General features: G+C 24.8%; 1 protein-coding gene across 1 annotated transcript; it reads right to left on the bottom strand.

Annotated features, from left to right (window-relative positions):
* Positions 1-1,652: 1,652 nt before the first annotated feature.
* Positions 1,653-20,506, bottom strand: LOC145829419 (large ribosomal subunit protein mL39-like). Its single transcript, XM_082937199.1, has 12 exons — positions 20,437-20,506; positions 13,018-13,059; positions 11,559-11,662; positions 10,347-10,431; positions 9,322-9,422; positions 8,696-8,812; positions 6,530-6,629; positions 5,830-6,010; positions 4,737-4,793; positions 4,468-4,546; positions 4,059-4,169; positions 1,653-2,233 (listed from the first exon to the last, which is right to left on the bottom strand). Exons 1-12 carry the CDS (start codon positions 20,489-20,491, stop codon positions 2,066-2,068), a joined length of 1,200 nt encoding a protein of 399 aa, XP_082793325.1. The 5' UTR covers positions 20,492-20,506; the 3' UTR covers positions 1,653-2,065.
* Between the last annotated feature and the right edge of the window lie 1,583 nt (positions 20,507-22,089).

Raw genomic sequence — 22,089 nt, 5'->3', positions numbered from 1 at the left:
TATATAGCGTCGGTAATAATTTTTTTATTACATAATCGTTTTAATTCTTTAATGTTCTTAGTAAACAACAAAAAAAGGAGAACTATACTTTTTACTTTGATGTAGCATAAAAAAAACATGATAATCAAAAATTTATTTTCAAAACAATTTGATTACTAAAAGTTAAAACAAATTATAACAACTATTTATTTAGATTGTTTTTCAAATTTTCAAATATTTTTAAACGGCTATCAGTAAACAGCTGACTTTTTACTTTTTAAACAAAAGTAAAGTAACTTGTTTTAGTTATCAAATCAGTTACTCTATTTACTATACTTTGAATTGTTAAAATAAATTTTGAATTTTACTACTTATTGTAGTAGTGTTTTATACCCTTTTTTAACTTTGACATATAAATATTTTCTTCATTTGTTTTTATAACTAGTTTAATGTTTTTTAAATGAATTTAAATTAATTGTTATTTAAGCATCGAAAATTATTTAATTTGAAAAAATTTACAAAATGAATTTATATCAGATCAGTTTAAAAAGTATATATATGTAATCTAATTAGTTTTAACAAATTAATTTAAAATGATACTCAGAAAACTAAAGAGCTAAAAGAGAATGCTAATACATTTAAAAGAATTAAATTTAATTTTTTTAAATACAAAACGTTTTTAAAATAGTCAGAAAACAATTAGCAAAATTACAAAACTCGATAAAGACTTTTTTTCAGTTAATCCACGTTATGTTGAAATAAACTAAAAATATATTTTTTAAGCTATTGTTTTTCTATGAACTAATTTCAAAAAATATCGATAATCAAAAATTATATTTCAAAAACAAAAACCTTGAAAAAGACGTTAATACTATTTTGAATAATCAATTTTAGCTCTTTATAGAAGAATTCTTCGAAAAAAGTTTTTTAAGGCAAAAAATGACTGAGACGTCACTTTTGAACAAAATACGCCAAAAATTAAAAACAAGACTGATTTGCAAAACTACAGACCTTGAGGAAGACGCCCATACCATTTTTAAGACCAACTTTGACTCTTTATAGAAGAATCCTCCGAAACAAGTTTTTTAGGGTATCATAAATAAAAAAACAAAAATACTACTATTGTGACGTAATTGAGTGTAAGTAAAAAATTATAAACTTGAAATTTAAAACAGTTTTCTGAACCTTCAGACCTTCACGAATAAGAAGGTACTTTTTTTTGTTATATACATAACTTTTAATGGTAAATTATCTTTTGAAAAAAAGTCGAATATTTGGCGAATTCTACAATAAATGCTGAAACGTCAAAATTACTACTAGTTTTATAAATATTGGGTTATTTAAGTTTTTTATTAGCGAATATTTTCCTTTTAAAATTCAAATTAAGATTGGTAATACTTGATTAAATAAAACTAAATTGTACTTTAACTGTTCAAAAGGCTCTTTGAAAACGTTTAAAAACATATCCTTTTCCATTTCCATAAAACCTTTTAATTTATTAATTAGTAAATAATCTAAGACAATTATTTTTTCTACTAAATTTATTTTTGTTTTTAATGAAAAGATTATTTTTCCGAGGTCTTTTATATTTATATTCTAAAAACTTGTATAAATAAATATTTTCTCATAATTCACATTAATGCATGTACTTAAATTGTGTAAAACAACTAATATAATCAAATATTGGTCGAATTTTTCTTATAACAATTTATTAATTTGGACTACAGCTGAAAAAACAGCATAAAAATTTACTAAAATAAAATTTAAAACGTACAACAAAATTATTACAAAACCAAAGTGTTAAACGGTGATAGCTTTTAAGCTATACAACTTTTAATTTCTTGTTTTATAATTTTAAAGACTTTATTGGTGTTGTCTAGTCATTATAAAAAAAAATACATTTACCAATCGGAAAAGCGCTAAATATGGTCTTTAAAATTATAAAAAACCTACTTTTAAGTAGTAAAATATCAGAAGTTCAAAGTTTTACATACTATTCGTATATTCAAAGCAAGTTAATTAGTAATTCTTTATACTATCACATTATACTAGAGATACACAAAACTTTAAAATTAATCTATTATTTCTATTCAATATTCAGTTTTCCGTCTTCCTGCTTCCACTTTCCGTTCCAATTTCCATCAGTTCTCCTGTAAATTTTGACCGCGTCCTCGACAGATTCCTTCAACCTCAAGTAATCAACTTGTTTCTCTTTAACTGGTGATTTTGCATCAGTTGGAAGGTTGTCAGTCACCTGTTTTGAAAATCACAAGCAGTTTAGTTAAACATGCTGTGCTCATGAATTTTTTAAGCTGTTATTAAATTGTTGTAACGCATACATTTTTAAGTAGATAATAATTAAGAGCAAGTTATTTGTTTCTATAAGTATCTATTCTGATGTTTTTACAATAATAAAACTAAAGGCATTGGGGGTTGATTTTTTTTCATACTTAACTTAATGTTGGATATTATATCAGGGTTGCCAATGGTTCTGGAAAATTTTCTCCGCGTTTTCAAAGTTTTCTCCACGTTTTTAAAAGTAAACGTTTTTGGGTCTATTTTTATTCTAAATTAAGGTTTAAGGTAAAAAAATGTGTTAATTACCATAACAACATTGAAAAGATATTGTAAAGTTACTTTAAAAGTGTTTTTTAATTAAAACATTTTTCGATGATAACATAAAAAAAATTATTTGTATGGTATAATTTTTGTTTCAAATCGAAATTTTACTACTAAACATGTAAATATTGTTTAAAACTCCAGTTTTTTTTAGCCTAAATTGTCAGGTTTCTCAAAGATTCCAGGTTTTGTGGCAACCCTGTCATATTAAAGCTAAAAGTATAAACTATAAGTCAGTATTTATATAATTTTAAATTTCAATTAGTTTTTTGAGATATGTCGTTTTTATAAAAAGTTTCATATACAAACATATGTAATGTAACTTTTTCATCGTCAACTTTCTCTGGATTTTAAAAAATCACTAAAAATTTATCTTCTCCTTCATTTTTCGAGCTAGGCACCTTAAATTTTGAAACATTCCTTTTGTAGTTTAGAAGACTTTGAATGTTAGGGTTTCAATTTAATAAAATTAAAAAAAAAGATTAAAAAAATCAAAGTATGTGTTTTTTTTTTCAATATTAAAAAATTCCTGCATCCTATCAGTTAACTTAGTAATGGATTTAATGTAAAAATTTGAAAACGATTGATAAAAATAAATAAGAAGGTAGTTTTTAATGCAATAGTTTTTTTTTTGCGTTGTTGGTTTGCGCCATCTATAAAGAACATATTAAGTTAAACGACTTTAACCGCTTATATCTCGAAAGTAACTTTGAATTTCGTAGGTAGTTAACATTGTATAATAGCTCAGACAAAACCGTATAAAGTAATATCAACTTCCAAAAAAAATTTAAAGTAGTAAAAGTAGTAATAGTAGCCGTATCTATAAGTTTGTTTAGTTAAACATGCTGTGCTCATGAATTTTTTAAGCTGTTATTAAATTGTTGTAATGCATACATTTTTAAGTATATAAGAATTAAGAGCAAGTTATTTGTTTCTATAAGTGTCTATTCTGATGTTTTTACAATAATAAAACTAAAGGCGTAGGGGTGTTGATTTTTTTTAATACTTAACTTAATGTTGGTTATTATATCAGGGTTGCCACTGGCTCTTAGAAAATTTTCTCCAGGTTTTCAGAGATTTCTCCAGATTTTTTAAACTACACGTTTTTGGGTCTATGTTTATCTTAAATTAAGGTTTAAGGTAAAAAATGTGTTAATTACCATAACAACATTGAAAAGATATTTTATAGCTACTTTAAAAGTGTTTTTTAATTAAAAACTTTTTTTGATGATAACAAAAAAAAAATTATCTGTATGGTATAATTTTTGTTTCAAATCGAAACAAAACCGTAAAAAGTAATTTCAACTTCAAAAGAAAAATTTAAGTAGTAAAAGTAGTAATAGTAGCCGTATCTATATGCACCCCACTGTATATAGTTATTAAGTAGTTTGGGGTAGTCTTATATATTTACTTGTTAAGTTATAATATATTTAAAATTTAACAAAAAAAAAAACACTCACCAATTTCCTGGCTCTGTTCTCCAGAATGGTCCAGACTCGGTGGTGGACTTTCTGCTGCTCGGGAAGAGAAATTCCCTGCACCCTTCTCATTTTAGGGGAAATTTTGTGGAGCTGGAAAATTATATTGAGTTTCATAAAACATTTATATCTGTTTAAGAGTTTAGTGTAGAACGAGTGTTAAAACACTTTTTTTTGTGATATTCAATAATTTTCACTAATTATGAAAAAATTAGAGGTTAATGAGAATGAAATTCTAATGAATTTTTAAAAAATGTTAAGAAAAATTATAGAGATATAGAGAAAAAGTGACTGACCATATAGCAATAACAAAACAAAATTAAATTTAGCTTTAATATTAATTTTCTAATAATCTTTAACATGAACATTAACAGAATAATTAGAAACTAACAGCGGTGACAACATAATGAAACACGTGTTTAGATGTGCTTGCAAGTGGACCATTCATTATTTCAATGTAATCTCCCAATCTGTGCAATAATTAACTTCTATTTATTTTATTTTTTTCAATGCAATATCCACACCGGTACAATGATTGTATTTACTCTATTTAATAAAAAACATAATTTTTAATTAAACACAACCACCCAACCTGTTCTTTAATTAAGTTTATTTTATTATATGATAAAACTAATTATTATTTCGATTTGTTCTACAAACCTGTACAGCGAAACTTGATCGTCCGGTTGATATGAAGATAATCTGTCCAATCTAGCTCTGTTGATGAAATAAGTTTTAGATTTAGTTGTTTTGTAGCTTTTTTATTAACTGTATTACTGTTAAGCTAAGAAAGAGATAAACTTAACAGACGGCAACTCATATGAATTACTAATATCTTAAATTTTCATAAAATATTATAATATACCAACATCAATTTTGAATTGTAAGCTAAAAAGAAAATAAATAAATAATATTTTAAAACTAAAAGTTTATACCCACTATACGCTATATTTTCTTTCTTTTAAACTAAGACAATTAGTTTAAAATATTTCTTAACTTTAGAAATTAAAATGAACATTCAAACCGATCACCTATCCGGTTAGGTACACAAATTGCATATTTTAAATTTTTGTGTTTAAAAATTACAGGATTTTAGGCAAATTTTCTTCAGTTTTTCGGGTCTATTTTTAGTTTAATATCAAAATTATGTTAAAAAAGTTAAATTGTATAACGATATTAAAAAGATACTGCGAAGCTACTTTAAAATGTATTCTTTGAGAGAAATTTTTCAATGATGACAAATATTTTTTATTTATTATAAATTTCTAGTGTCAAATCAAAATTTTACTACTTAACATGTAAAATTTGTTTAAAATTTCTGACTTTTCAGGTTTTCAAGTTATTTATGTTCAAAATTCCATGTTTTTTTTTTCTCAAATTCTAGGTTTTTCCAGGATTTATGGCAACCCTGAAATTAGAACTAATAATGATAGTAACAATTAAATCTAAGTCGTATTTTACCAACCCGATAAAAAAAAGTGTGTAGTTTAAATAAGATTTAGCCGAAAAAAACATTTTATGACAAAAACATATAAACATATCAACCTGTTGACTCAAAAAAATTTTCTCGCAAAGCTCAAATATATGTTAAAACTATATACTTAAAACTCATCTTGTTTAAAAAAATACTATAACAACATCATCACAATTCAGATTGTAACATATCTAACTCAGATGAAGTAAGATTAAAAGCATGAAACTGAAAAACCCCTCAAAAACCACTTAAAAACAAAACAAATAATCAATCACAAACCTGTCATCTTGAAACAGTTTCCTGGCAAAGCTGACGTCTACATCCAACCTGTGGAAATCGTTCTGTTCTGACAACACGGATCTTGAAACCTTGGTCAGAAATATCAGGTCTTCCTGGGTCGGGTTCCAATCCTGGAAGGTATCTGGTAGCTGCACGTCGTAACAGAACGCTCCACTTGTCACTGTTTATTGAAAAAATGTGTTACTCTTACTTATTTACTTATTTAGGGAACAATTTTTGATTGATATTTATTGATAGGAAGGTAAGACATTTTCGTTGGCATCGGAGTGGCCTTTTTACTTAGTTTCTTTTATTGCAGTTGTGAATTAATTAATTATTTTTTATCAAAATGCTCAACTTGTTACTGCGTAGTTAATTATTTTTAAGTAAGTAATTAACACTTCAATCAAGACTTCAAGACTGATGTTTCATTGCAAGTAAACAGATTCTTTTATAATTGCAAAATAGTGGTGTCAGTCGGATTAAATATATTTCTATTGAAATATATATCTATATATATGATATATCTCTAAAAACCTGGTTAGCAATGGATTTTGTAATAAAATATTAAACAGTTTTGTTTAATCTAAAAACATATATATAACTTAAACTACTTTTATATAAACATTATTTCATATGCGGTGCTTTTAGCTTAAAAAAACATAACATGTATAACTTTCATATATATAAAATCACAAACCGTCTAGCTGTGGTATTTGCACCATTTTAGGTTGCTGATCGTCTTTAAAAGCTCTCTGAATTGTACTGCCCAATACCATAGCGCACGACCTCCAATAAGCCTACAATTTGTTAAATATGAATAATGTATATATTTTCCAAATAATGTTATGAAACATAATTATCAGTTGCAAATTATTGTTAAATTTGCTTTTTTGTTGATGTTTTATAATAATAGTATTTTTTGTGCAAAATTTAAAATGCTTAATAAAGTTAATGTTGAGGCCATACGGTTCTAATATTTTTTTTACAAAAAACAATATATCATTATAAGACTTATATAAAAATATTTATTATAAAAACTTTTTATGGAATAAAAAATATTAATTAATTTTTGAGATACCGTCAGTTCTGTAAAAAATTTCTGATAGAAACATACAGAAAAAAAAATTCATTGTCAATTCTCTCGGAGTTTTGAAAAACTCACTAAAAATATATGTTTTCCTTATTTTTTTGGTAAACTAGTTTATTACTTTTGGGAAATATTCCTTGCCTTTATAGAAAAACATTTAAAATAAGAATTTGAAAAAAAATTAAGAAATTTATGACCAAAATTAAATAAATATTATAGCTGTTTTATTAATATTTTTACTCAATAAAAAAAATCTACAATAGAAATTTATTATTTTGTTAAGAAAAAAATTAGAATGCTTCATAAAGATTGCTTAAAAACTGTAGGAGAGGATCGATTTTTATTAATCTTTTTTTATTTTGCCTCATTACTTTGGTCCTTCAATAAACAACCTATTAAGCTCTCCGACTTTGTACCCTCATATCTCAAAAAAGTAATTTAATTTTTTTATAACAGTAAAAGATAATGCTAGCTAAGTTAAAGATATTCAAAAAAAATATCAACAAGTAAAAAAAGTTCACAACCCTATGGCCGTAAACTTAATTCATTTAGACAATTAACATAATGCTAATAAAAAATAATGTAATAGTAACTTTCATCCAAAAAACTCATTGATACTTTTTGCAACAGTGTAAATAATATACGCTTTAATTTTAGACAGTTTCAAAGTTGCTTAGTTTGCATTACAAATATATTCATTTGAGGTTTAGCTATACATATCTAGCATTAATATAGAGTTGAACTCAAAATTTTATGTAAAAAAAAAGGTTGTTTTTTGAACATGACAATTCCAAGTGTATATAAGATAAGCAGCATACTACTTGTCAGTTTATTTGTAATATCATTTTTACACTTTTCTGTGTAAAAAAAATGAGCTACTAAGAAATAGTATAAGAGTATAAAATTGATATAAATATAATTGAGAGTCAGTCAAATACTAATTTTTAACAGTAGTTCTTAATATTTTTCAAACACGAGTAACTTTCAGAAAAAACTACTATACATAATATTATTTTCAATGATAGTTTTCTTATGATTTTCTTGTAATCAATGTACTCGTACTAAATAAATTTGTTTTTGATTGATACATTATATAATACTCATTCATTTTAGGATGACTTTGACAAATCCTCCAGCTATAAATAATAATTTAATTGGTATACAAAAAAGTCACTTTTTTTATTCAAATAATAAAAACGTTAATTAGCTTTGAAAAAAGATGAAAATATATAACCAATGAATTTTATTTTTGTTTTTATAAACATTTGAATGTTTTCAAACTGTTGAATTTTGAAATAACCTTGAATTTTTACATACAAAAGTTGTTTGCGCAAAGTGCATTTTGAGCAATATTAATTTGAAATTTAGCAAATTAAATATACTAAAAGTTTAAAAACAAAGTTTTTACCGCAAAATGTGAAATAAAGCAGAATTATTTAAGATTAATCAAAATTAAAAAAAAAAAATTTCTAAAAAATTAAATATACAGGTACTAAAATATAAAACTGATTAATTACTACAGGATATTGGAAAATAACAAGAAGTAATTTGAACAAAAATAATTAACAAGATATCAAATAAACAATGAAATACTGTAAAAAAAATTCCAAATACACTACATTTTTAAGAAATCTTTTTGTAATTAGCAAGGGTTACTATAAATCTAAGAAACTACTACAAATGTAACCAAAAGCTTTTAATAAACACAAGCTATATTTTTTACTTATAAATATTTATTTTTGATAGTTTAAATTGCAAAAGCTCAACCACATTAACCTGATTGACTTGCATGACGTCGTTTTCATCCTGGGTGTTGAAGTTGAGAAAATCAATTTGACAGTCGTAAGGGAGTTGGGTTCTCACATCCCAGTACACCCAATCACACTTTGGTGCCTGTTGGATTATTTTGTTTTATTTAAATAATGATAAGTAATTGTTTTTAAAAGATATCTTTCACTAAATTTTGTACTTGAAACTATTAACAGTATACTACCCAGTATACCCAATCACATTTTGGTGTCTAATGATTACATAGTTTATAATAACAAAAGTGTTTTAATATACTTCTCATTAAAGTATTTAAAATTTTGCTTACAAAGTTAAGAGTGAAGAATATATGTTAATTATTTTTACAGATCGTTCATGAAAAACTGTACAATGAGCTACACAACTCTACAAACAAAATCAATAAAGCAATGGCAGTTACAGTTTAAATTTAGAGCTATTATATAAAAAATATGACAAGAATTTTTATTTTTCAATTTATTAACAAAAAGAAGATAATGGTAGTAGTTAATTTTTCTATTAATTGGTATTAAGCTACATCAAAAATTCAAACAACTAAAACTGTGATAAATATTATAATTTACCTATATAAAAAACAAACAAATGTAAAAACCAACAATGAGTTTTTCACCACCAGCCATAGTGATGTGACTTGTTTCTTGGATGTTTTGCTTCACTTTCGCGATAACCGTGGAATCAGCCTTGTTCTTTGACATATCTGTATAAATTGTTCCATGTATCAACTTGTAACTGAGAAATTTTGAATTAAATTAGATATTCAAATCATTTTTAATTTGAAACATAGGTCAACAGCTTCTAATGTTAATGATCCTGATTAAAAAAAATAGGACAGAAAACTTTGTATTGTTATATAGGACAGGTTAATTAAAAGGATCACACTGTAAAAGTTACAGATTTAAAAAAATAAACTTAAAATGGATTGGTTATAAAAAAAACAGGTTTGCCAACCACGTTTAGACTATGAAGTACACCAAAAACTTAAACTTATATATTTTGTTGAAATTTTTTCTAGTATAATAGAAACCTAAAAATATTTACATTAGAAACCTTATATTTAAAAGTTATTCTATAAAACATTGAATGTAAAAATATTAATAAAAAACATGCTTTTATAATAAAAAATGTGCTAATAAATTCATAATATCACAAAATATAATTTTAATTTAAGCACTAACAACAAATATTATTTACGGCTAGTAGCACAACTTACATACTGAAACCAATTGTGAATTTAAAGTAAACTTTAACAACTAAATAATGCTAAATTACTTGATTTTGGACTAAAATAATCATATAATTAAAATAAGTTCAAAAAATTGAACAATTAATCAGTTATTATTTATTAACATGCTCATGGTTAAAGCCTGTGTCTAATTAAAAATACTTAATTAAAAGAAGGAAAGCAAGTAAAGAAAGATATAATACCCATAAACAAAGTAAATAAGTAAAAACAAACTTAGGTCTTTATTATTTATATAAATATTGGTAGAACCTTATGAGAAAAAATACAAAACTAATTAAAGCAAAGTAACGCATAAAACAGGTAAAAGGGTGCTTAAACACATAAATTTATTATTTCATGCATAATCAATTAATTTTATTATATCTACATCAAACTAACGCATAGCACAGTCGTATGGGGTGCTCAGGTTCTTGTTCATGAGCATGGTTGCACTCGGTGCCAAAGCTGTGCCAGCGTATTCGACCTGGTACATTGAAATTCAACATTAAAATTGAATGTTAATGTAATAAAATCAAACTAAACATTATCTTATACATACTTATTTTAATTTACAGACTTTAGATAACTACAAATCATTATTCTATAACTTAAAAAGAGATAAAAACAAATAATTTTTAGTAAATGAATTTATCAGGTTATATTAAACCTAGTAGAAATTGAGGAAATAAAGTGGGTTAGTTTTGTTGAGATCAAAAAAAAACTGTAATACTTTTTTAAAAATAAAGGACTTACACAAATACAAACTATCATTCAATTAAGTGCATATGGGGGTCCACCTTGATTTTTACAAGTTGATCTTAATTTATTGAGTTTTATCTGAGCTATCAGACATTTTTTATCGCTTAAAAAAATTCAAAGTAGTTTTTGAAAAATGAGCGATCCAAGTTGGTGACCTCAATAGGTTCCTAATGGAAGGTAAAAACTAAAACGCAAAAAAAGACAATTTCACTAAAAATTCTATATCCTCCTTCATCTTTTAAGCAATTTTCTTCAAAATTTCAAAAAGACTGAATACAGGAATTTTTTTAATTTTGAAAATTAAAATGTTTATTTTAAAAAAACAAGTTTTTTTTTTGTTTTTTTATCTAAACATTTTATTTTTTAATAATTTTAAAATTCCAACATTCTAAGTCTTTTAAATTATAAAATGAACGTTTCCTGAAAGTTTGAGGTCTCTAGTTCAAAAAATGAAGGAGAAGATAGACTTTTAGTAATTTTTTAAATTTCCTAGAAAATTGACTCCAAAAAAATTGCGGTCCATATGTTTGTATCAGAAAGTTTTTATAAAAATTACAATATCTCAAAAGTTAAAAAAGGTTTCTTAATTTTATAAAAACTGGTTTGTAGTTTGTACTTCAAACTTTCGTATAAAATCCAATGTTATTTTTAGTAAAAAAAATATGTTGGACACTCCTATGCCCTTAATTAGAATTTTAATATAAGATTTAATTTTATTAAACTATTATTTTCTTTTACTTTATAAGAGTTAGGTAGTTGATTTTTTATAAAGCATTTTAATCAATTTCTCTCTAAAATTTTTCATAGAAATTCAATTTTTAAAATCACAATAGCAAATGATTTAAAAAAAACCTTAATTTTTTCCACCCTCGGTACTCTCAGTGAGGCAAGCCTCTTTTTTTCGTTATTGAACAAATAGTTCTGATGTTGCACATAGTCCGAAGTGCTGTTGGTGCCTGAAAAAATAATTTATTTATCATATTAATAATTTGCCTTTATAATCACTTTATAGTGCTTTTTTTAAATTTATTTTTATTACATAAAATATTTAAAGTTAATTTAGGTCATAAATACTTGTTTTTATCATGCTTGTTACAAGTTGTTTATTTATGATATCGAAAAACTATTTGGAAATTTATTGTTTTGAAGAAAGAGGAGATAGATTCTCAAACATTTTTTTCAGAGTTTTAAGCACAATGGCATCAAAAAAATATATCTTCCAAACATATTCATTAAAAATATTTATATAAATTGCATAATCAATAAAAAATTAGCAAAAAATGTTTTATACAATACATTTTATGCTTACAAATAAAAGTTGATGTTAAATTGAAAAGAGAATTATAGTACACCTTATACGGCCTTGATATATTTTTACTGTCTTATCAAAACAAGTTAGATTTTTTTTTTAATCATATACAAATAAGAAAGTAAAACTCTGTGTTGAAAACTTAGCTGTAACAAATTTTGTTCTATTGATAATAACATTATAAAAATTAAAACCATTGAATACATGTTTTAATTTATGTATAATGTTTTAGCATTTTTAAAATAAGAATGTATAAAACTTAATAAACTTGTTGTTTAAAACCTCAAAAAAAATATTTCTAAATATCAATGGAAACGTTAAACTATGAAAAGCTCTGCAACTTCTTTAGTATGATTATTATGTGGCACTAGATTTATATTTTTTGTTTGGACTTAACAAATTTTTTAAAATTAAAGAAAATAAATAAATTATCAGATTTTTGTTTGAAAAATTAACGACTCTAGTAACAAAAAATATTTAAATTTAAAAAAACTTTAAAATTTAACCTGTTCAAAATTGTTAAATAAACTTCGAAAATATAACTACGCAGTTTTTTATCAAAAAGTCAACTGAGAAATAAAGTTAAAGTTTATTTATTTACATACAGTGTTTATAAGAAAAAAAGTTCATAAATTTGTAGCACATTTTTTTATGAAATTAAAAGAAAAATTTAGCAAACTACAATGATTTGCTAGTAAACAAAAAAGTATTTAATATTTTTATACAAATTACAACGCTTACATAATAGTAAGTAAAATTTGTTTATAAAGTGAAAACTTAAAACAATATTTAGCCCTTTCGAAATTATACAATTTTGACCAAATTTATTTCTTAACTATGCATAAAACACTATCAACTAAATTTAATTAAGCTTAGCCAAACACTAACTGTAAATACAAGTACTTTAAAATATATTTATCATATTGATGTTTTTGAGAAAAAAAATACAAAACTTTAAGATAATAAATGTTAATAAGTTTATAGAGTTTTAAATCAACTAACTTGTAGCATGATGAGTGTTTGACAAAAATCTTTTCTGGATACCTGAAAGTTGTTTTATATAAGTTGTTTTTGTCAACACACCTTTAAACAAATAAATAAAAGATACAAAAAAAAGTGTTAAATGTTTTTTTTTATGACCGAGTATTTCTGTATGGTTTTCTGAATGCTAAAAGTGTACTAGTTAGATATAACATTTTCAACACAACCCTCTAGTATAACTTAAAACTAAACAGACAAAAAGATATTATTAAGGCAATGGCGGGATAAGCCATGTTTTTTACATGTTGATCTTATTTTAAAGTTTTTTTCTAAGCTTCAAGATGCTTTTCACGGTTTTAAAAAAATCAAAACATCTTTTAAGATATGACCAGTCAAAGTTAAACTGCATAATAGAAATGGAAAAGGGAAAACTAAAACAGCAAAAAAAGATTACTTTATTTAAAATCTTTCGCCTCCTACACTTTTCAAGCAATTTTCTTCAAACATTCACAGTCTAACCTTTATACAATAACAAAAAAAAACTTGACTTTGAAATTCAAAAAATTGTTTTTTTTTTAAATACTTTTTATTTTAATCGTAGTAATAAAATTTTTATTATTTTAAATTATTAAAATTCATAAGTAACCCTTTTTTCTTTTAACATAAGGAACATTTCCTGAAAATTTGAAGAAGATTGCTTGAAAAATGAAGGAGGAGCTAGAACTTTGTGAATTTCAAAATTTCTAAGAAAATTGATCCCAAAAAATTTGTGGTCCATACGTTTGTAGCAGAAACTTTTTACAAAAAATAAAATATCTCAAAAGTTAAATAACATTTTTGAATTCTATAAAAACTGGCTTGTAGTTTGTACTTAAAGCTTTCATATAAAATCCTAAGTTATTTTTTGAAAAAAAAGTGTTGGACCTCTCTACCCCCTTGATACATTACATAAATATTTTTGTTTTCATCACATCTTTAAATATATGTAATCATTTTAAATAAAAAGTAAAAAAAAAAGTAAACAAACTAACTACTTAAAACAATCAACTAACCAAATGGTTAACAATCATTTACAGGAAAAAAATTAACTTATAAATTTAAGTTATTTTTTAATGTATTGTGTTTACCTTTGTATAAAAACTTTATTAAAAACTGATTAAATCTCAAAACTTGAGTTTTTTTAGGTATTTAAATCAAATTTACTTATAGTTCATACTTCAGTATTAATATAAAAGACAGCTGATTTTTTGTAAAAATACTTACAAAACTTTTATACGACCTTAACTATGACGTTTAGGTAGCATACATATCTATATTAATCAGATTATCTCATTTTTGTAGAAGTTGTTAAATTAAACAACAAAATATTAAATTAGACTACTTTATTTATAACAATTATTATGTGACATGAAATAAATAACTCTTCTCTGGTTTTTTAAATTTCTTCCAAGTTTTTGAATGAAAAAGTTTTTTTTTTTTGATTTTTTTATATAAAATCGTGTTTAAAGTAAAAACTGCTTCAAATAGTTAAAACTTTCAAAAAGATACTGTTTAGCTACTTTAAAAGTATATATTAAGCAAAAACTATCAAATGTGATACATTTTTCATATCTAATCAAAAATTTCTTTACTTTACATGTAAAAACTGTAAAAGAAAATTCATATCAAAAAATATTAAAAATGCTCATTACATCAGAAAATAAGGTCTGGATCAAAAGATACATCAAAAATTTATATAACAATATTTTCGACATTTTTCTATGATATAATGGTATAATTTTTATATTGGAGTGTTAACAATAAATTTCTAGAGCGCTTCACGCTTACGAAGCTTTTATACAATTATGACAAAAGTTAATTGAGTTTATTACTTAACAATTGTTTCAAGCTAGAGCGATGATCACAAGTAAAAAAGTAAACAAAGTAAACAAACTAACAAGTTGCAACGGACAAGCATATAATGTTAGTTTGTTACATAATAATGAATAAGAAATAAAAATGTTTAAAGTTTTTATAACCTTGTGTTATACATGTGAACACAGTAAAACTTTAGAAAAGTGGTTAAGAGTTTTAAAATAAAAATGCTTCTTTTTTATTTTTATTATTTACGAGCAATATTTATCAAACAGTATAAAAAAATTATTAGACTTAAATATTAAAAAACTTCAGAGACAATTCAAGCAAAAAAAATAACTGTAAATGTTATTTTAAACCTTATTCTATTTTAAATTCATATTTTATTGATTTTAAAATTATAACATTAATACTCTTATTTCAGCCTGTTGTGACTTCTGAAAAGAAACAATCTGAACTCACTGAGTAAAATTTTAAAAACTTACAGTTTTCTGAGTTGAAAAATGTGCTAAAGCAAATTTCAATGAAATGAGATTATTTTGTAAAGAAACTAGGTAGAGATTGAAAAATCTTATTTTTGTTGACTAGTAGTTGTTACTTCAAATGACTCGAGAATTCTTTTTTAATTTTGTAGTTCACAATGTCACCCGTTTACAATTCAAGTTAATAGTTTAAATAATAGTTTATTAAGGGCATAGGGGGTAAACACCCTTTTTTGGTTTTTGATCTTATTTTATATAGTTTTTACTAAGCTACAAGATGCTTTTTATAGATTTAAAAAAATCAAAATAGTTTTTGAGATATAGCCAGTCAAAGTCAAAGCCGACAATAGGATACTTATGGGAGGAGCAAACTAAAACGTAAAATAACTAGAAATCACTAAAAATCTATCTCCTCCTACGTTTTTTGAGATAACTACCTCAAACTTTTAGGAAATGTTCCTTGATATATTTAAAAAATTCTGTTGGAAGGAATTTTTTTTTAAATAAAAAATTAAAATTTTATATAAAAAAAAAACAAAAAAAACAGTTTTTTTTTTGTTTTTTTTGTTATAAAATTTTTATTTTTTAATTTTTTAAAATTCTGTTCGTAGGAGAAGATAGATTTTTAGTGAAATAGTCTATGTTTGCCATTTTAGTTCGCGCCTCCCATAAGGATCCTATTGTCGGCTTCGACTTTGACCGGCTATATCTCAAAAACTATTTTGATTTTTTTAAATCTGTAAAAAGCGTCTTGTAGCTTAGTAAAAACTATATAAAATAAGATCAAAAACCAAAAAAGGGTGTTTACCCCCCCCCCCCCCCTATGCCCTTAAACGCAAGGGTTATGCTTAACTTTAGGTGAGCACGCTTAAGTTCTATATACAGGAATTTTTCAGCTTTATTTTTAATGATTTTAATTTTATTTTAAAACTTATTCATATTTATTATTTATTTTAATGAATGTAAATTTAGCTGACACTTAGGTGACTCTTCAACTGTATATAACAGTGACATTTCAACAATGTGACTTTTAAACTTTTTTGTATTCTTTTAGTATTATGGTTTATGTATGTTACATATCGGTGTGAACTTAGTATAAAAGTTGACTCATTTTGTTAGGCTCTATTTAACTCTAATAATAGTGTTACTTCAATTTAGTGTCATCTCAAATTATATTTTACATTATTAGATAAATCAAACATAGATTTTTATAACAAAATGAGTTAATTTTTATACTAAGTTCACGCCAATATGTAACATGCATAAACCACAATAATAAAAGAATAGAAAGAAGTTTATAAGTCACATAGTTGATATGAAACTGTTATATACAGTTTAAGAGTCACTTTAGGTGCCAACTAAAATTACATTCAGTATTATAAGTACATATTTTCTGAATAAATTCGAAAATAATTGAAAATAAAGCTGAAATATTCCTGTATATCAGGGTTTCCCAAAGTGGACCAAGTTGCCCCCTAGGGGGCAATGGAGCAAAGGAGGAAGAGGGGGGGCCATAAGCAGTAAAGGAGCCACAGGGGGGGCCATGAGGCCATAACTTGAAACTTACACTAGATATTCTTGAGTTGCAGATGAAGAGCAAAACAAAAGATCTTATGTGTATTTTATTGTAGTTTATGAGAAACCTATATCAGGGTTCGTGCGCGAATTTTTTTTCATTTAGCCTGACTGAGAACAATTTAGCCTGACATTTTTTCAAAGTAAGGAAAATCCCCTTTAGAAGTCATTTTAGGTATTGGGGGGGTCTTGATTAGTACTATTGTAGTCTCCGACTTCAACCAGCTTGATCTCAAAAATATTTTGAGCTTTAAAAATCTGCAAAAAGCAACCCATAGCTTAGTTAGAACTCAATAAAATAAGACTAAATTAGAAAAAAGGTGATTGACCCCACCCCCCTATGCCCTTAAAATAACAAATTCAGTGATAAGTTGTAAAATAAGTGTTATATCTGATCTATTACTAGCAGGGCTGCCACTGATTTTTTCAAACTTTTTTCCAGGTTTTCCTAATTTCTTCCAGGTTTCTAAAATTACACATTTTTGGGTCTATTTTTAGTTTTAAGTTAATTTCTATTAAAGAAACTGTTTTCAATAGAATAAAAGCATTGAAAAGCTACTGTTAAGTTATTTTAAAAGTGTTTTTTAATAAAAAAAATTTGATGATGACAAAAAATCTTAATTATATCATAGATTTTTTGTGTCAAATCAAAATTTTACAACTGAAAATGTTAAAGCTATTAAAAATTCCAGGTTTTTCCAGGTTTTTTGATCAAATTTCCAGGGTTTTCAGGTTTTTTAAAAATTTCTCAGATTCCAGGTTTGTCCAGGTTATTTTAACCTAAATTGTCAAATTCCACGTTTTTTCAGGTAAAGTGGCAACCCTGTACTAGTGTAAAAATTAAATATATATTACTAAACACAAGCGTGCATTGTCATGTTTTATTAAAATTAAAAATGAAACCCTTACACAAGTATTAAAGTAAAAAATGTTTGTTATAGTATTTTGAATAATACTTAAAATTGATACATAACTATAAATCCTAAACTCTAAATAAATAAAGTGATTGTTGTTATCATATTAGATTTAAAAAGCTTAAACTTAAATTTAAAAAAAAACCTTTAACAATTTGTTTTTGTATAAAAAAATTAATTGTACCTAAAATTTGTACTCCCACAAAACTTAGTACTTATATCTTCAACCTAAGTTTTAGTGTTGTGAATATCTCTAATAACTTTAAACAAACAGTAAAATATATGAGTAAACTGCTAAGAATTTTAATCTAAAAAGTATTTGGTATAAAGCCTTTAAATTAGAAACTAAAACAGTTCAACCAACTAAGCTCTGAAAAATATAGCTAGTGTAAAAAAATTCAAACAAACAGCTAAGTTGTTGAACTAAACTGTATTGTTTAAACTGTATTTTTTTTATGAATTTTCATAATTATGAGGTATATAATCTACTCAAAACAAAATAGTGAAGATTTTTAAAATTTAGAGATTCGACAAAAGGTTTTAAGCATTTATTTTTACAAATACAGACTAATTTTGTCTTTAATAACTAAATCTTTATTTAGAAATAAATTCACACCTCAATCTGATCTTTAAAATATTTCTTTTTTTTTACAAACATTTTCAAGCATTTGAACTGAGAAAAACTGAGATTCTCAAATTTTTAAATAAAAAAACTGATTTAGCCTGACGTTTTTCAACTTTTTTCAAAAAACTGATTTAGCCTGACTTAGACTGATTTAGCTTGACGCGCATAAACCATGCTATATGTTGAGGGGGCCATTGCTTTTTCAAACTCTTTAAAGGGGGCCATTTGCAAAAAAGTTTGGGAAATCCTGCTGTATATTAAACCAAAGCATGCTCACTTAAAGTTGAGCATAATCGTTCACTATGTAATTTTTTGTAATATGTTTTTAGGCTACAAGTTTTTTTGCAAAAATTATTATATCCAGGTCATTTTTTCACTGAATTTACAATTACCAGGTTTTTCAAGAATTTCACACTAGATGGTCACTTTGACTTTAACTTAATTTAGAAAACATTATAAAGTTTACTTATGTGTAAACTGTACATATAAAAATGTTAACTGCCTGTACTCATAAAAAAAATTTATTGACTAATTCTTACTATATTATATAAAGAAAATACTTAATAAACTCACAATAAGCTTAACAATAATTAACAATTTGTAGTTATCAACAAGTATAAAATTTAGTTTAACTTTAGAATAGCTAAATAAGTAATTAATTTTAGAGGCAATACTTTAAACTTTGCTATAATTTTTTTTTCTTATGGTAAAAAACATCAGTCTCAAATCTACCCCTTGCAACAATAAATGTTTTCTGTAAAAAAAATATTTACTCAATGTATTTTTTAACAACAACTTTAGCTCAAACATTTTTATTTTTTTGGCAAAAAAACATCAACCTCAAACTCTACCCCTTGCAACAATAAACGTTTTCTGGGGAAAAGTGAGTGTGTTACATCATATGTAATTTTACCTGCCCCATTAATATTTAACTTTAGCTATCCAAAAATAAAATACACAAAAACTACCTTTTAAACAAATAAAAAAAACCGAACCCTTGGTGACACGCCATTTGGAGAACACTCACAAGGCTAAAATTTCAACACTAAAAACCACGAAGTGTGGGAAAATCATGAAGCTCAAATCCCAATCACAATCAGTTGTTGATAAAATGCATAAAACTAGTATTATAATGAATACATTAGCATTAAATAATTATCTTAAAGCTTGATAACAAACTAATTTACTGAAATGTTACTCAGAAAAAATATAAATCTTAGCTAAATAAAAAATAAAACTATTAAAAAAAATAAAAATGTAGTTTCTGAAACTTGTATTGGTAGAATTAATTTTAGTCTAATAAAAGTAAGAAGAAAAAAAAACTTATATTTATGCAATAGTAATTAATATATAGAGCTAAGAAATGAAATATAACAAAAACTGGAGAGGAGCAAATAAAAAATCACACACAACCATACAATATCTTTTCCTATCAACAATCCAAAACTAGCCAATCGTGATCAGAGTAAACAAAAACAAAATTGACTATACATATATTAAGAGAAACAGATAAAAATAACTACCAAAAGCAATTAAGCAAAATCTGCATGCAACACAAATTACTCAACCACAGCACTCTAAACCTACTCAGTATACTGGCTCAACAAGAATTTTTTGTAACTATATTTAAACTGATCCTTTTTTAGGATTTTAAAAATTTCTGGAACACTAGACCACAACTTAGGGCCCAAATACTATTAATATGCATTTAAAATAATACCAAATATAAAATAATACCAAAAACTATACATTAAAGTTTTAAGTCTAACATGTTTTATCCAAAAGGACACTTTTTTTTAAAGAAGCTATACAAATACATAATAAGAATTAAATTTTATTATTATAAACTAACGTATTTAATTGATATAGTATATAATATAGATCAATATAATATAAAATATAGAATATAATATAATTTCAGCTTAACATTACTGTGACATCATCCTAGGTAATTACCGGGATATATTTCTTAATATATTAAAAAACTAACTTTTGCAAATAAGGCTTTGTTTCTGGTTCAATTTTCCTAAAATGGTGAAGTTCATCCTTTTGTATATACAATTTTTGTTCAATTGTTCCTACAATGAACAGAAATGGTTTAAAAATAAAAATAAAAAAACTCCCTAAGCCAAAAAATTAAAAATAAACATTTTTTTAATTGGGTTAAAGACTAAAAAGTGGGCTTATGTATAGTGTTATATACTTTTTATTTTACAATATAGTGAAAACGAGTTAAAATAATGTCAATAAACAACAGTTCATTAATGTTATTTCAAATCATATTCGTAACCCAATTAACTTTTTTTTATAATTTAACTGTTATCCTTAATTCAACTTAATAAAACAAATGAAATACAAGTGAAAAAAGAATTTAAAATTTCATATAAAGTACTTAATACGAACATAAGTTTTATTTTATCAAGTCTAAAGAGTCTTGATTTTTATCCGATATTCAGCTAATAATAGGGCTTTGAGTTTTTACTCAAGTACTTCTTGTTTATTTCAAAACGAAAAATTTAATTGTAATAATTTTTATTTGTTTCCATATTAGTATTTTGCATTTGATCGTAAACAATTTTTCAAATGCAATAAAATTTAAATTAATGCAAAATATAACAAATACTGACCGTGTGTAGGAAAAATCCAGCTTAAAATATTTATATTTTATATCAAATATTCCTAATGCAACGTTTTTTTTTTTGTAAAAAAAATGTAATGCTTTGTTGCAATGCAATGTTTCAATTCTGCAAAGTTCATTTACATAAGTTTTTGAGGCCGTCAATAGTACCTATAAACCATCAAGCCATACAAATTTCATCAAAAATTTTAAGAAACTTTTATATTCAAATTGATAAAAAAATTTACGTTTTTGGTGTTAAAATACCATGTTTAATTTTTTAATTAATTATTAACACAACATTTTTTAAATTTGAATTGATATGTCCATAATATTATAAAATTTTGTGTTGTAAATTTCTTGATAATTTAAACAATTTAACATTTTAACTAGTTTTTAAACTTTTTCTATACAATTATTTTTACAAAACTTATCTAGTATTGTTTTAGTTTGATATGGAGCTTTAAATAAAAAGTATATAAAAGGAGTTTACACGTTTGTTCGAAAACAAATTTAAAAATTTTTATTGTAATGGCTCTTTAGCGCTATTGAAAAATATAAACCTAATTAATTTAATTGCTAACGTTCTGTACGTTGGAAATTCAAAAAATAATTTAATCTGCGTGCCTCAAAAACACAAGGGAGTAATAACACTAAATAAATAAAGGAGTAGTTGTCAAGTTTGAACGAGCGTACAAAATTACCCGAGGGGACAAAATTGCACGAAAATGCTTTTGCACGAGCAAACAATTTTGCACGGAGACATTTTTGCACGGATTTATTATATTTTTAAAAAGTTATTATTTTTAATGTCAGTGTTACCGTTAATCTTTACCCTCGGTCAGAGTTGGTAAAATGCTAATAGTTACTATGGTAATTCAGCAATGAAGCGTATAAACTTTGGTTTGTTTTAAGTTAGTAATTTCACGCTCGAGTAAACAAAGCAGAGCTTTTTAACATGTCTGCCCTCGGTCGATAACTTATACTTCTTATTAACTTAATTTTTGTTTCTGTTTTATATATTTT

This window comes from Thalia democratica, chromosome 2, assembly GCF_965202585.1.
Source record: "Thalia democratica chromosome 2, ktThaDemo2.hap1.1, whole genome shotgun sequence".
Classification (NCBI taxonomy): Eukaryota; Metazoa; Chordata; class Thaliacea; order Salpida; family Salpidae; genus Thalia; species Thalia democratica.
The sequence above is the reverse complement of the archived record's forward strand: the minus strand, read 5'-3'. Positions and strand labels throughout refer to the sequence as shown.

Bases quoted from the DNA above. Each gene is read 5' to 3' on its own strand.
- LOC145829419 (XM_082937199.1), bottom strand. From the start codon at position 20,491: ATGAACTTCACCATTTTAGGAAAATTGAACCAGAAACAAAGCCTTATT. The intron at 8,813-9,321 runs GTTGGTTTTTAC...ATAATCCAACAG, and splicing joins CTGGTGGTGAAAAACTCATT to GCACCAAAGTGTGATTGGGT. The intron at 6,011-6,529 runs GTTTGTGATTTT...TTCAATAAACAG, and splicing joins GCAAATACCACAGCTAGACG to TGACAAGTGGAGCGTTCTGT.